Below are 15,808 nucleotides of genomic sequence, written 5' to 3'. Positions count from 1 at the left end.
ATCTTTAATCTCGTTCATCTTTTAGAGCGTCCACCTAAGGATGGCAGCACAAACAACTAAAACCCAACAGCAGTACCATCATGGAGCTGATGACTTGGTCACAGCTTTTCCTCTACCATTTTTAAATGCAATATTTTATCTGTTTCAAACTCCCTCTCTTTCAAGATATCTTTCCTCAGACACTTTGTGTACATTGAGAGGAAAAATACCTATCAAAATTAGAAATGAGGATAAGAGTAATCCATTTTTATGATTTGCTATTTCTTAAGGTTTTTTTCTCTCATTTTAGCTTCATGCTTTTAAGTAAAGTTGTTATCCAATTTAATTTATTCTCCTTGATTCTTAGCTGCACTTTAGTGCACCATAAAGATATGACAGTGAACTCTTTTGAAGATGAACCATTAGAATATGCTTCTAAAAAAGGCTCTTTTGCTTGAAAAAAATGTGCCCCGTTTTTATTAAAATCTCTCAAGAAATTTCACTAGAAAATGTTGTTTGTAGTGACAATGTATGCATAGACACTGAGCCCCTGAATGGTGTTAGACCAGTGCCGAGTCCTTGAATTAGTGTTACAGCGGTGGATCCAACAAGTTAACAGAGACAGAGACTCTGACAATTTCAGTAACAGGCTGCTGCAGAAACCCAGTAGAAGGGCACTTAACACGGTCTTTGGGAGGGAATCAGAATGTTTCCCAGAAGTGACATTAAGTTTAGACTCGAAGAAATAAGAATTTGCCAACAAAGAAGAGATGAAGGTGGGAAAGGAAAGAATGATTCAAGCAAAGGTAACAAGATGTGCAAAGACCCAGAGGTGAAACAGCATGATGCATTCAACCTGGGAACATAATTCAATATGGGGAGAGGGTACAGTGGGGTGTGAGAATAAGAAGAATTGAAACTTCACAGGAAAGTAAGAACGCAGGGTTGAGCCAAGTTTGGAAATTAGCCCAAGGGCAGTGGGAGCTATCAGAAATGAATGACATGAATATATTTGAATTTTAAAAAGATCGCCCTGGTCAGAATAGACAATGAATTAGAAGGGCACAGGACTGGAGGCTGGGAGAAGTTTTTGGACACTGTTGCAGTAATCTGAATCTGAGGTTAGGGTGGCCAGAGCAAAGATAACCATAGTAGGAGTGTACAAAAGTGACAGATGTAAAAGACTAAGGAATTAGATACAACATGATGCAAGAGAGTTGAATAAATTGGTGACCGATGGACTCTGGAGGGATAAGGAAGAGGAAGATATGGGTGAAGCATGTCTCTGATTGGGTGAACATAGAGCACTTCTTTGAGAAAAGAAAGACTCAAGCAAGGGAAGATGTAGCTGTGTGCATGAGTATATGAGTGTGTTTGTGTGTATGTGTGTACATGCACGTGTGTGTCTGCATGTGTGCACATACCCATATGTGTGCATGCATGCATGTGTGTGCATATGTGTGTGCTGGGAGGCTTGAGGTTAATTTGAGACACGTGGAGCTTGAGGAGTCTATGGAACAGCCAATTAAAGTTGCCCCCTCAAGCAGTTGGGACAATTTTCCTAAAGCCACAAAGATTTGTATAATTGCTAATTTAAGTCAGGAGAATAGATAATATCTCAGCAAAGGTGTATCTTTGCTCCGTAAAAAGGTGGAGCTGCCCCAAGAAAGCCAATGTGTAAAGGGCAGGCTGAGGATGAGGTATTCACACTGGAGGCTGAGGAAGTAGCCAACAGCATAATGTATTCTAGCAAACCCGTGGAAGTTAGGGTCTGAAAGAGATCTGGCAGTGAGCTGGCTTCTTAGTGGTCTTGGCATGTGCCATTTCAATAAAGTGCGCTTAACGGTTATGAAAGTAGGATCATTTGTTATACTGAATATTTCCAATTAAATTATTTCACTCATTTATTCTTCTCTCCATTCATTACAAGACTTCCTTCACTAACAGAAAACAGGGAAATGGGGTATGTATACAACTGTGCAGAGATAATCCTCTAATGTGCCTTCAACCAATATCCTTTATTATTTATATGTACTTAGTATTTATATGTACTTATATTCATTTACTGGCAGGGAGAACTAGTTTTCTTTTTTTTTTTAAGATTTTATTTATTTGAGAGAGAGAGAGCACAAGCAGGGGGAGCAGCAGAGGGAGAGAGAGAAGCTGAGCAAGGAGCCTGACACAGGACTTGATCCCAGGACTCTGGGGTCATGACCTGAGCCGAAGGCAGATGCTTAACCGACTGAGCCACCCAGTTGTCCTGAAAACTAGTTTTCTATTAACAAAACCATACAACTCTTTCTTTATATTCAAACAATGGATTTATTCATGCTTCTAACTATTGTTTATGAAAATAATACTGGTAAATAGTATAGTCAAAAAAGTCAGATAGGATAGCAAGACTTAATATGAGAAAGCAACACCTGTCCCACACCTTCCTAGTCTGGGCCCTCCCCTCCATATGCAGTGACCTTTAGTTCTATTAGTTTTCTTGTTATTTTCCTTCAACTTTATTTTATTAAATATATTGCTTTCTTGATTTAGTAATTTTAAATATTATATTTTGCATTCCCACAATGGCAGATAAGGAATTACCTTTCTTGTCAGTCAATATGGGTCCATCCTCCCCATGCCTCCAATATAGGTAATCTACAATTTTGGTTAGGTTGGTTTTCAGAGTCCATATTGCTGTGTCTGATGTAAATATCACCCTTTGCTGGTATCGATCATTTGTATATTTTCTCTAAGAACCTCCCTCCAAAAGTCCTCTGTCAATATGCCTTATTCAAGACCAGGTTTTCTCCACCTGAAAGTCATTGACACTGTGTGTGTGTGTGTGTGTGTGTGTGTGTGTGTGTGTAGGTCTGAATTTAATTTAATTTCAATTTTAACTTTAATTTTAATTTTTAATTTTGTTAATTTTTTTATTATGTTCAGTTAGCCAACATATAGTACATCATTAGTTTTTGATGTAGTGTTCCATGATTCATTAGTTGTATATAGTACTCGGTGCTCATTCTGAGCCAGGTAATTCTTTGTGGGGGGGGGGGAGAAGGGAGGCTGTCCTGGGTCCTTAGGATGTTTAGCAGCATCCCTAGGTTCTATCCACTATATAAGAGTAGCACTTCTCATCTTGACAGCTAAGAATGTCTCCAGATATTTTCAAGTGTCCCCTGGGAGGCAAAATCATGCTCAGTTGAGAACCGCTGGCCTAGACCAGTTGCTCACTAGGATTTCAGTTACCTTGTCTACTGAAATTACCTTGTATACTCTGTGGTGGGTGATCTGTTTCCTGGATCTTATATCATTCTTTTGTACATACTAATTTTTTGGATGAAGCACGTTGTATCAGGCAGCCTCTAACATGGCCCCATGGATCCCTGCCTACCAGTAGTCATAACCTTGTGTAATCTCCTCCCACATCACATGGTACCAGGTGAGTTTAGGTTCTAAAAAGACTCCAATTTCTGTCTTAGGTACTCTCTCTTTTGTGTATTTCTCTCACCCTCTTTCTGTTTCTGTCTCTCTCTCTTTCTTCCTCCTGCCATTCTCCACCATTTTCTCTTGGGGGAGTTGATTGACATGCTGTCTGTGCAGCCCTGTGGAAAAGTCAAAGAACTAATGACTGAAAGCTCCAAAAGCCCTATGATGGAGCTAGAAAGCAGATTATCCAGTCCCTTCACCTACTGCAGCCCAGGCCAAAGGGTGTGACCTCATGAGAGACCATGAGCCAGAAACATCCAGCTAAGCCAATCCCTCTCTGTATAAAGGGAAACATTTTTGTTGTTTAAAGGTGGTAGATTTTAGGGTGATCTTTTAAACAGCATTAGATAACTAATATATGCATATCAAGTAGCATCTTAATAAAGGTGTTTGGGGAGTCTTAAACAATCACCTGAGCTACCTCTACCTTTTACGTATGAAATTATTTGTATTCCTTCCTCACACATGACTAATAATTTGACTAAGGATAGCATTCCAGTTTGAAAAACATTTTCCCTTAGGATTACAAAAATGCTTGTCCATTATCTTCAAATTTCCAGTGTTTCTGTTAAGAAGTTCTTTGCTAGATTGAGTCCTGATCCTGTCTTTAGCAAAGTCAGGGTTCTGCATTCACCTTGGTGTGTGACTTCTTCTATCCACTGTGCTGGGTAGGGAAGCAAAGTTTTACCTCTGATTTCCTTTATTCTATATTTTCCAGTACATCTTTGCTAATGTTCTCTCCCCATCTATTCTCCCTTTTTATAAATCTAGTTAGATACTGAACATCATGTTTTACCCTCCAATTTCTCTTTTGTCTTCATATTGCCCACATTTTGGTATTTTTGTTCAACCCTCTAGGAGATTTCTCAAATCTTATCTTCCAACTTTCTAGATTTTTAACAATTTCCTCTACTGCATCTCCAGGAGTTATTTTTTTATTGTTTTCTAGTTTTATTTAAACCACCTTGTTCTTGTTTCGTGGATTTATATATTCTCCTACCTCACTGAAATAGTATAGTTTCAGTTTCTTCTGCCTCTTGCATTATCTCTGTTTTCTCCACTAATATGTGTTTATTTATCTGCTTTGATCTTTTTCTTACATCTTGGAGGTTTTATGGAAATATCTGATGGTCCTGGTTATCTGTTCACACTTGTGACTGAGGCACTACAAATTGGATTGTAGATTCTTTGTGCAGGGACTGAGTTGGTCAACAGGTGGGGTTCACTGTTAGGTGACCACATGAATAAACTATTCTTTTCAATGGGGGCATCCCTAAAATTCTAGTTATCGCATATATTTTTCATGGAGTTGTTCAGTTCTTCTGTGGGAAACTCTCTCATCTCCTGCATGAAGAAAGAAAAGCTTCACTGTAGGAGCTCTTGGAAGAAGGGAAAATTAAAGTCAGGGATCTCATATCCTAGTGTACGGAATACCAGGTCATTTCTCTCTTTAGTCCTGTATCTAGATCTTGTACTCAGCTTTGGAAACTCTGTTTCAATTCCTATATGATACTAAATATGTCTGGTCTTCAGGGACAGAGGTGAAAAGGAACTTGCTTATCTTCCCAGACAAGAAAAAAATGGATTTAAGGTCAATAGTTCTCTGCAAAGGGGCGCCTGGGTGGCACAGCGGTTAAGCGTCTGCCTTCAGCTCAGGGAGTGATCCCGGCGTTATGGGATCGAGCCCCACATCAGGCACCTCCGCTATGAGCCTGCTTCTTCCTCTACCACTCCCCCTGCTTGTGTCCCTCTCTCGCTGGCTGTCTCTATCTCTGTCGAATAAATAAATAAAATAAAATCTTTAAAAAAAAATGTAAACTGGCACAACCATTAAAAAAAAAAACAAAAAACAAAAAAATAGTTCTCTGCAAAACCTTCACATTTCCCCTTCCCTGACTTCATGCCTCATCCCAGACTCCATGGTGTACAGAACACCCAAGCCTGAGCCTCTCCCATGAAACCTTCCCATTAGCATGCCTTCCTAGTGACTTGGACTGAGCCAGCTATCCTCCTCCATCTGATGTTCAGTTTTTAAAAATGCATTCGTATTTCCTACCCATCCTAAGCTCTGTTCTGTTCTGTCTTTCTTTTTTTTTAATTTTTTAATTTTTTTATGTCATTGTGGAGGAGTGTAGGAAGAGAACAACAATAAATTTGTGTCTTTATCCCTCATGTTTAAATAGGAATATTCATTTATTACTTGAGATTTTCCTGAACCAGAAAAATTCTGTTGAGTCCTATTAATAACGTTTAAATCACTTGTTCTGAGAAAGTAGCACTCCCCCAAGTTCAATTTCACATCAGACTTCCAATTGACAGTGACTGTCAAATTTAGCTGGCTAGTCTCAGAGTGGGGGCTGTAGCTATACTCTGCAACTTGCATCACAGAATTTGGCATCAATAAGGAATACTAGTTTGTCTTTGTTTGTTTGTTTGTTCCCACTGGATAGTCCTGCATGCTTCAGTGTACACCAAAGTGCAATTTGCCAATTAGAAGGAGATATCTGGGGCATCTTCCACTGGCAATGTGTTTCCAAATATTGGGGTTTGGTCTTCCTTATATATTTGACCCATCCTTTCTGTCTGGCCCATCTTTTAGACAGAGTTCTGGAAGCAAGGCACTGTGAAGGACTACAGGGAGTGGATACAGCATTCGTGACCCAGCACACACCCCACATGAAAGCTGAAGCAAACACCAGAGAGAAAACAGCAGGTTCCATGAGAGTAGCACACAGAACAATGTGAGGCCAGAGAACAGAGTAGAATGGTTCACAAGCTAAAAAGAGATCAGTGGGCTTTACTTTTCAGCCTCACAGGTTCAATGCTCTGTCTTCTTGGACAAGTCACTTAACCTTTCTGTGCCTAAGTTTCTTCATCTGTAAAATGGGAAATGTTGGTACTAATTTCACAGCCATTGTGAGGGAGTGAGATGAACTAATGCAAAACTAAAACTGCTAACGTTAAGTGCTTGGCAAGTATTAGCTGCTATCAACTGTTTTGAGCTGGGAGATCAGGGAAGGTCTCCGGTGGGTGGTGGTAGAAATTCAGACTGGACTCGTAAGGTTGAGCACCTGCTCACCATGACTCCTCTGCAGCTTTACAATAGCTGATTCGATGTCCAGGGCCCTCATTGCTAAACTTCTAGAGGATAAGCTACTTATTAAAGTGGAAACACATCTCCAATAACTTTGAATGAAAAGAAATAATGATAACCCAAGGCCTACTTGCTGCACAAAAGGTAATTAACTGCACAGAGAACTGAATAAACCCTGAGCTTGGGCTTTCTGCTGACTATTTCACATCTCAAGATGTAAGTATTTACAGATCAAGTGTTCTAAGAAGAATAAAAACATGTCTTTTCTCTTAGAAAAGCTTTCTTCACACAGACTTCAACAACTTTCTTAATCCTTAAACCCCTCATTAGAGTTCTAGTCCAAAAGCTAACCATCCGGTTCCCGGTTTTCTCCAACCCTGGCTTTAAAAAAAAAAAAATCAAGGTGCTTCAGTCACCAGCCAGAGCTTTGCTCTGTTTTATAATAACCCTTCTTTGTATTTATTCCACATCTTTCATCTGAGTCCCTTCAAACTCTTTACAGACAGGATCTTATTAATCCTCAACAACACTGCTGCGCGACCCTTGACCATTACAATTATCCCAAATTTACAGATGAAGAAACCAAGGCACCAAGTGCACACCTTTTCTCTCTTTATAAACAATGATGCATAAGAGCAGAAAATAATTCCCTTAGTTCTCACGGTACAGTTGTAAGCAACCAGCCTTGCTGAAAACAACAACAACAACAACAACAACAACAAACAGTTGCTCAATTCTTGGAAAATTGCTCAAGAGTTTTTTAAACTGAGAAAGTACAAAGACTTCGAAGACCCTCGGAAAATAAAATCAAAGAATGCCAGTTCCACAGAGCCTCGCTGCCCAAACAACCTTGCCTCTCAAAAGTACATCACAGGTGACAAAATGGAATCTCAGGAAGACCAGAATTAAGAATATTAATTCTTGATTAATATAATGTATGTTCATGCCCATATTCACTAGAAAGCCTTTTGTGATAAACTGAGAAGAACTGCCCTCTCTTCCCCAATACAGCCCCACTGGCATTCTAGAACGACCTCTCATGGACTCTGGGGGGTGTCCTCACACTTGCTAGGCATAACTCAATCCAAGAATACTGAGGCCAACTCTGTGCTAAGTACTCTGCTAGATGCTGAACTTATAAAGATGAAAATTGTATATGGAATCCAACCCCAAGATTCTCCCTGGAGCCGACTATATACCATATTTGTTCTTCTATTATGAGCACATAGGAAAGCATCTAGAATACAGTAGGTGTTGTGTCCCCCTCAGATTCATATATTGAAGCCCTAATACCAGAGCGGCCAAATTTGGAAACAGAGACTCTAGGGAAGTAATAGCGGTTAAATAAGGATGGGGCTCTGATCCAATGGGATGAGTGTCCATTTCAGAAGAGAAACCAGAGCACGCTCTCTTTCTCTCTTTGGCACATGCATACTAAGGAAAGGCCACATGAACACACAGTAAGAAAGGAGCCATCTGCAACCCAGTGGGAGAGCTCTCACCGGACACCAACCCAGGTGGCACATTGATATCAGACTTCCAGTCTTCAGAACTGTGAGAAAATAAATTTCTGTGGATTAAGCCACTTAGTCTGTGGTAATTTGTTATGGCAGCCCTGGCAGATAAATACAGTAGGTATTAGATAAATGTTCATAGAGTTAATTGCATTTTGTAATTTTTAAGAGAGAGGGAGAGAGAGAAAGCTAGTGAGTTGGGAGAGGTGGGGGAGGGGCAGAGGGAGGAAGAGAGAGACTCTTAAGCAGGCTTCACATCTAGCAAGGAGCCCAGTGCAGGCTCTCATGACCCGAGCTGAAACCAAATGTCAGATGCTTAACCAACTCAACCACTGAGGTGCCCCTTGTAATTTTTGTCACCCTTAATTCCATGCTAGTCTTTGATTGTTGCTCTTCACCCAGGGACTGAGAGCACTGACTCAGTAGCTCTGCTCTTCCTATTTTGGTTTCCTTGATTCTGGCACTTATTGCCCAGCCAGCTCCACGGCCAGAAGGGTTGGGGCTTGAGGTGGGGGTTCCCAAGCATTTAACTCTATCTCCTCAGTCATATGTTGCTGGGCCTGGCTGTGAGCAGAGCCTATTTAGTCCTATGCACATACCCTATTCTTCAGTTATTTTATGTCTCTCTCTGTCTGTCTTTATTTCAGAAACATCAGACAAGTTCCCAAAGGTTTAGTTCAGAGTATATTTGAGAAAGCCGTTCTTAAATTTTGTTTTGTTCTGTTTTCATGCGTGTGTATATCAAAAGCTGCTGCCTGTACCTAATGACAATAGCTAACATGGAGGTAGGGGACCTTGTGCCTCATCTTTCTCCCCCCTCAGGGTAATGTCTCCCCAATGAGATGCTCTGCCTCTAGACAATGAGTGATTATCATGTCCTCTTCATATTAAATTTTAATCTCAGTCATCCTGAATCCTGACCTTCACATTCACGCTCTGCCAACCCAAGCATTCAGATAATTCACATTATTATTATTATCAATGAGAAAATGCAATGTGTTTTGTTCTTTACAGTCTACGAAGCACATCTTCTTGCATTATCTCATGTGATCTTTGTCTTAGCCTGACTGAACTACTATAACAAAATACTGAACACTGGGTAGACCAACCAACAGAAATTTATTTTCCCACAGCTCTGGATGCCAGCAAGATAAAGTAACAGCCAATCCAGTTGCTAGTGAGGACTCTACTCTTGTTTTGCAGATGGCCACCTTCTCACTGTGTCCTTACATGGCCGAGAGAGGCAGAAAAGTCTGGTGTCTCCTCTTTTAAAGACACTAACCCTAGAAGATCAGTTCTCCCTTCTTATAACCTAAATTAACCTTAACTTCCTTCTTACTCTAAATACTAGGTGGGGCACCTGGGTGGCTCAGTAGGTTAAACATCTGACTTCAGCTTAGGTCATGATCTCAGAATCCTGGGATTGAACCCCACTTTGGGCTCCCACCTCAGGGGGCAGTCTCCTTCTCCCTCTCCTTCTCTTTCTTTCTCAAATGAACAAATGAAAACTCTTTTTAAAAAAAATACTAGGAGTCCCTTCAATGTATGGATTTTAGGGAGACACAATCTTCAAGGACCTATGAGCACACCACAAAATAAGAAATCCATGAAAACAGAGAGAAAAAAAACAAGAATGATGACCTGGATCCGTTTTTTAAAATATTTTATTTATTTATTTGAGAGAGAGAGAGAGCACAAGTCAGGGAAGGGGTAGGGGGGTAGGGAGAGAAAATCTTGAGCAGACTCCATACTGAGCATGGAAACTGATGAGGGGCTTGACCTCACAACCCTGAGATCATGATCTGAGCCAAAACCAAGAGTCAGATGCTTAACTGACCGAGTCACCAGGCACTCCAACCTGGATCCAGTTTTTATTCACCATACCTTCATGTGTGCACTTAGGCCCACCCCTTGGCACAATGGATTAACTGCCTGATACTGGAGATGCCTTTTGTGCCTGCCCATATTTTTGTCTGTCCACTAAGATGAGGTGATGAGGAGGGTCTCCTGATACCCTCTCAAGGTCATGGTGTGTCATAATCATATTACCCTAAAATGGAGGAGAGAAGCACAGCAGGACCTGGTATTTCCTCCCAGCAAGAGACATTGGAAAGCCCAGAAATGGAGGAAATGCACCAACCAAAACAGTCCTACAAATATCAAAAGACATTGGGGAATTTTAAGTTCAATAACAGCAAAGTGTTACTTGAGACAAGCCCAGAGATGGAAGTGGTCATGGTGATGCCTTCCGAGGTGTGCTTTTCTCTGCTTGTTTATCAGGATTCCTGCTNNTCTGAGGAACTTAAGCATATGCTGGTGTCAGAGAGGGAGTGGTAGGAAGCTGCACTGAACTTTGAAAGTCTTCTGCAAGAAAGCAGCAAAGGCAGAGAGTAGTCTAGGGTCAAACCAGCCCTGGTTAACAGCTGTTGAAGTTTGTACTTTGACGACACTCCCTCTCTGGATTCCTCCTTACCCCTGTCTCCCTTGAGTCAGTCTGTTCGAAATGTTAAGTATCTGGGTTCATCATCATTCCCTCCAAGGTGTGTGCAATCACAAATGCAGACAGTGCATCCTTATGAATGTATTTGTTAAAAAAAAAAAAAAAGATTGATAAAAAGGAAATGCTGAAGCAAAGTCAACCAAACCATTCAGTGTTGGAGGGCAGCTGAAGAGCCACCATGGGAAGGTGACCCGAAGGCACTGCTTGGATTTTGTATCCAAATGATTTCACCCTAGATTGATGGCCTTAGACTTAGCACATATTCTAAATTTGATTTTTTTATTTTACTATCAAGGAGCCAAGAAGGACACATGATGAAAGAGTAGAAAGGGGAACTGACTGGGAAAAAATATGTGTATTTCACATGCAATGAAAATAAAATGGTGAAAATGAGGAACAATCAAAGAAACCTCTCATTTTATTAAACAAAAATCTAATGTCTGCCTGGAAAACACTTTATCTTTCATGGCCCAACTCAAGTTTCACTATCTCCATGAACCCCTAGGCCCTCCCAGAAAGAATCATCCACTCTTTCCTTCTTTACGTCAATCTACCTGGAACAGACTCTATTCCACATCTACAACATGTCCTTCTTTGCTGTGTCTCTGTCTCCAGACTCGATCATTAAAGGCAGAACAGATTGCTGTCTGAATCTGTCTCTCCCATGCATGAAACAGTGCCTGCTATGAGGTAAATGCTCCGAGAATATTTGTTAAATGACAAGTTTGAAGGAGAACTCTATGGTACCATGCAGAAGGCAGAGCCATCACTCAACAAAATGCTGTGGAATTTAACTGTATCTTTAGAATACTCTCATTGCTTTCTCATTTCCTCCTTCATATGCCCCTTCTCCTCCAACTGCCGTATCTCTGAGAAGTTGCCTGCCGTCCAAAGCTCCAGCCTATGGGACCACAACCACCTTCGTTCTCCTAAGGACTCTTAGCCTCAAATGCCTCCTCTTCATTCTCTAATCTTCCATCCCAGAAATGAAAATCCTTTTCTTCCTTTAGGAGAAAGGACCTGTTTTCATTTGAAAAGACAGCAACGACTTAACCTGAATAAGTCTCTAGTTGGAGAAATTTCAAGAAAAATGGTAAAGGGCAAAGAGGAATTCCAAGTGTACCAAACCAAACTCCTGCCAGGGAGAGACTTGGAAGAATGACTTTGAGTCTCACTACTCTTCTCTCCTCTGGCCTGTACACCCATATTAAATAGATTTGCAAGCCAAGGATTTTGTTCAGTATTTATGCAGTTCATCCACCGGTCTCCACCCCCTTGCTTCCTAACCCACAGTGCTGAAATTGGATCCATTTTGTATGACATGGCCATAGGCATTTTCTTCCTCCTGGGGAGAACAAAAAGGACTCCATTTAAGAGTGATCTTCTCATCATAATATCCACCAGATTCCCAGAGGTGTCTTTTTTTTTTTTTTTTTAGAAATGTTTCTTTTTTTTTTTTTTAAAGATTTTATTTATTTATTCGACAGAGATAGAGACAGCCAGAGAGAGAGGGAACACAAGCAAGGGAAGTGGGAGAGGAAGAAGCAGGCTCCTAGTGGAGGAGCCTGATGTGGGGCTCGATCCCATAACGCCGGGATCACGCCCTGAGCGTGAAGGCAGACGCTTAACCACTGTGCCACCCAGGCGCCCCCCAGAGCTGTCTTAAATCAAAGAAAGGTTAAGAAACCTGTACTAACAGAAAACTTAACTTCATCTCAGAGAGGTGTGAATCAATCTTAGAAAACCTTTCCAGAGAAAGAATTTCCCTAGTTAACCTTTTACCATGTTTGCTACTCCCCCCCCCCCAAGCTGTGGGTGTTCTTAGCATCCGTTAGTATTTTCAGAGGTATATTTCTCCCTGAAGTCTATCAAAGTCTTATTAAAAATATTCTTAGCTCCTCATGAAGCAAGGTCCCCATATTATTCACTGGCAGTTAGGTCAGTGGCCTAATATTGTGAGCATAGTAGGAACAAGCTGTACCCATACCAATTCTTAATTCCTTGTAGAAGCATTTCAAAGGCTGCAAATGCAGCCCTAGCAGAAAGAAATATAAATGTAAGACTACACAAGAAGGGAATAGAGAATCACAAAATCTTGGACTTGGAGAGAAACTCAGAGGTTATTTTTCTCCCTCATCCACCGCCAGTATTCTTATTATACTTTTACCAACAAATTGTCATTTAATTACTGTTTGAAGACCTCCAATGACAAGGAATCCACTCTCCCTCAAGGCATTTGCCCTATTGTTATAGCCTCTGAATTCCTAGGAGATTCATCCTCAAAGTTAGACAAAATCTAACTTCCAGTTAGACTGCTTGAGAAGTCTGGATGACCTGATTCCCTCATGTACCTTGATTGTCCATCAAAAACTGTAAGGCAGGTTTTGAGTCTCTCTTTTTCCTTATCATGTTTAGACTGTGCAGCATCCTGTGTATTTTTCCTGCTCTCTATAGTTCCTGATACTCTGCAGTGGGGAGTCAATGAAAGAAGGAATGAATGAGTATGTATCTCCACTGCTTCTCTGTAGGATAAGATGGCAGGAAATGCCCAGAATCCTAAATCAGAAAGGCATTTACCACTGCCCAGTGTGACAAGAGTTTCCTAGAGCAATGGGGGAGGTGGTTCCCTGAGGCAGAGTGAGGGTAGGGGGGCACAACATGACTAGCCACTGGCTGGACATCCATCTCCTGTGAGTTAGATGTGAAGCCTCAATTTTCACACTGGCCCTGCAACCTAAGCTTAAAGCAAACAAGCAAACAAACAAGGTACAAGGTACCTTTGTACCTTGCTTCCTGCCCGTAGCCAGCGCTTAAAAAATGCAAATGCCTATGGTGTCAAGTAGAAGCTTCAGGGAAGCGAGGCTTTAGAGTATAAGAAAATAGGTGATCAGGCAGAATTCAAGAATGCCTTCCCAATTAAATAAATTCAAGTTATTTAAAACACCCTGTGTTTTAGAAAATACATAACAGTCTTCATTTAGAGCTATAGTTAAGAACACAAAATATACTACCAGAGTCAGAGATGAAGGATTGAATTCTAACTCTTCTACTTACTTGCCGTGAGATTTTAAGTTAGTTATTTATTGCCTGTATGCCTTAGTTTCTGGAGCTATGAGATTAATACCACCAACCACATAGGATTGTTGTGAGAATTAAGGGCTGTGCACATTAATTAGAATAGTGCCCAGAATATGTGTGTGTGTGTGTGTGTGTGTGTGTGTGTTTAGATAGGGTATATGGAACAGTATGTATGTGTAATCAAGTATAGCTATTCCTGTTATGCATTGTCTGTATCCATAGGTATAGCCTGGCGGGTACAAATGTGCCATGGAATCAAACCTAAAAGATGCTTTGGAGAAAATCTTGCACCTCAGGGCTCTGTAACTATCTTACTATAGTCCAGCCACATCACAGCAGGATGGTCTAGCTTAAAGGGAAGATGGTGGGGCTGATTATCAGGAGATCTGTCTTCTGGTCCCAACCATGTCATGAATTATCTGGCTGACCTATGTTAATCAGTTAATCTATGCCTTGACATCCTCAGCCAGGCTTATCCACTTCACAGAGACATTATGAGGGCAAAGTTTAAGATATGACAAGGTAATATAATGGTTCTAATCATACAAAGGTCTGCTGATAAATAAGGGGTCTAATAACGCATAATTGTTCCTTTCTCTCTTGTAGGCTCTTTAAGATCAGATAGTCTTGATGTGGTTCAGTCACCATCCCAGGAACACTCTCTCTTTTCTTCCTTCCCTTGCATTTGTTCTTAGAATGAATGAGTTCTGTTATTGTCTGTGGGAATCTTATTATTCATGTACTTCAGGCCTGATTCAACAGGTTGATCCTTGTGTTAGGCCCACCATCATTCTTTATTTTTAGTGTCGTAGACAGAAAGCAAGATGAAGCAAAGAAGAATAATACCCCCCCCCCAAAAAAAGGAGTAGAGCAAGAGAAATAGTTGGAGTCTCTGTGGAGTCTCTGTCCTAAGGTCTAGAGAGGCCAGAATGTACGCTATGTATTCCAAGCCTCCTTTCTTCTCTGCCCCAGCACAGTCCCTCCCAGGGGATGGTTCTAAAGCCCAGACTCCTCTCATTATCTCGGCAAATTACAAGAGGAGGAAGAGCATACTCTCGATTATAGGAACACGTCCTTTGAGACCTGACTACAGGAATGTCCACATCTTCACCCTCTTTGTGTGTTCTAACATTTGTTCCCTGTCAAAATCCCCTAGGATTTTGATCTCACAGTGCCCTTGACCAACAGTCCTCCTCACCGTGAGGTGGAATTGCACAGTGAGGGAAGAAAACCTGACTTTAACTAACAGCTGTCAGAACCAGTGTCTGTCAACAACCCTTGCATGAAGTGGGTCAGAGCCCCTGTACCCTTCTAACCTTTTCATATTCCATTTTGTGCACATTCTTTTCAAAGTCTGATTCTCAGCACCATGCCCCGTATTGCACAAGGGTATGACTCACATATACCACTTTTCTCCAAGACCTAGGCAATCAACTCCTACTAATACAGCCTGCATTTATGCTAGTTGTTTTAACAGCCCTCAGTAAAGGAGACTGCAGCAAAGATGACACGATATATGTGACGAGTGTCCTTCTGCAATTCATATATGCTTATGATTGTCTCCTTTACACTTAATGGATTCCAGCACAGAATAAATAATAAAGAATTACTGCTACACAGTTGAAGCAAATTAAGGGCTATGCATTTGAGACTTCAGCAATGAATTGACACTGGCCCTGAATACCAATTGCAAGTCATAAAGCTAAAGTACAATCAAGGCTTTGGCTGGAGGTCTGGAATTAAGCTGCCCAGGTGGGACCAAATTTAGGTTGAAATTATGCAGTGTTCTGGAGGGCATGCACTGTCCCTCTAGCCCACTGTAACACTCCATCAGGCTTCATGCTGTCAGTACTCACCATTCTTGCAGAGCAGGACAGCCAGGTACTCCTGAGAAGAAGAATTGATGTACAGCAAGAGGCTGGGCGCCTGGGCTGTCACAAAGCTAAATGCAATATTTTCCTTGGATGGAGCTGCATCTGCGTAAATTGCTGAGGAAGAGAGGCTTATATTTTTGGTCACTGGATAGGGTTCTTGAAACATATAAGTAACTGAAGTGCCAGCCTCAAAAACAGCAGAAACCTCTGAAAAATAGAAGAGGGGAATGCACACATTGCAGTATTTAGTTGATTATTCAGACAGCAATAACCGTTTATTGTTTGC

At 41.1% G+C, this 15,808-nt stretch overlaps 1 protein-coding gene across 2 annotated transcripts in view; it reads right to left on the bottom strand.

Moving 5' to 3' along the window:
- The window catches only part of CNTNAP5 (contactin associated protein family member 5), a 772,957-nt gene that overhangs the window by 79,667 nt on the left and 677,482 nt on the right, over positions 1-15,808 (bottom strand). For both annotated transcript variants that reach the window (XM_040619104.1, XM_008686098.2), the window contains exon 19: positions 15,505-15,729. In XM_040619104.1, coding sequence (XP_040475038.1) covers positions 15,505-15,729 — 225 coding nt within the window. The remainder of the gene's footprint in view (positions 1-15,504; positions 15,730-15,808) is intronic.

This window comes from Ursus maritimus, unplaced genomic scaffold (assembly GCF_017311325.1).
Source record: "Ursus maritimus isolate PB19 unplaced genomic scaffold, ASM1731132v1 scaffold_1, whole genome shotgun sequence".
NCBI classification, from domain to species: Eukaryota; Metazoa; Chordata; class Mammalia; order Carnivora; family Ursidae; genus Ursus; species Ursus maritimus.
Note: the sequence above shows the minus strand (reverse complement) of the source record. Positions and strands in the feature narration are given on the sequence as shown.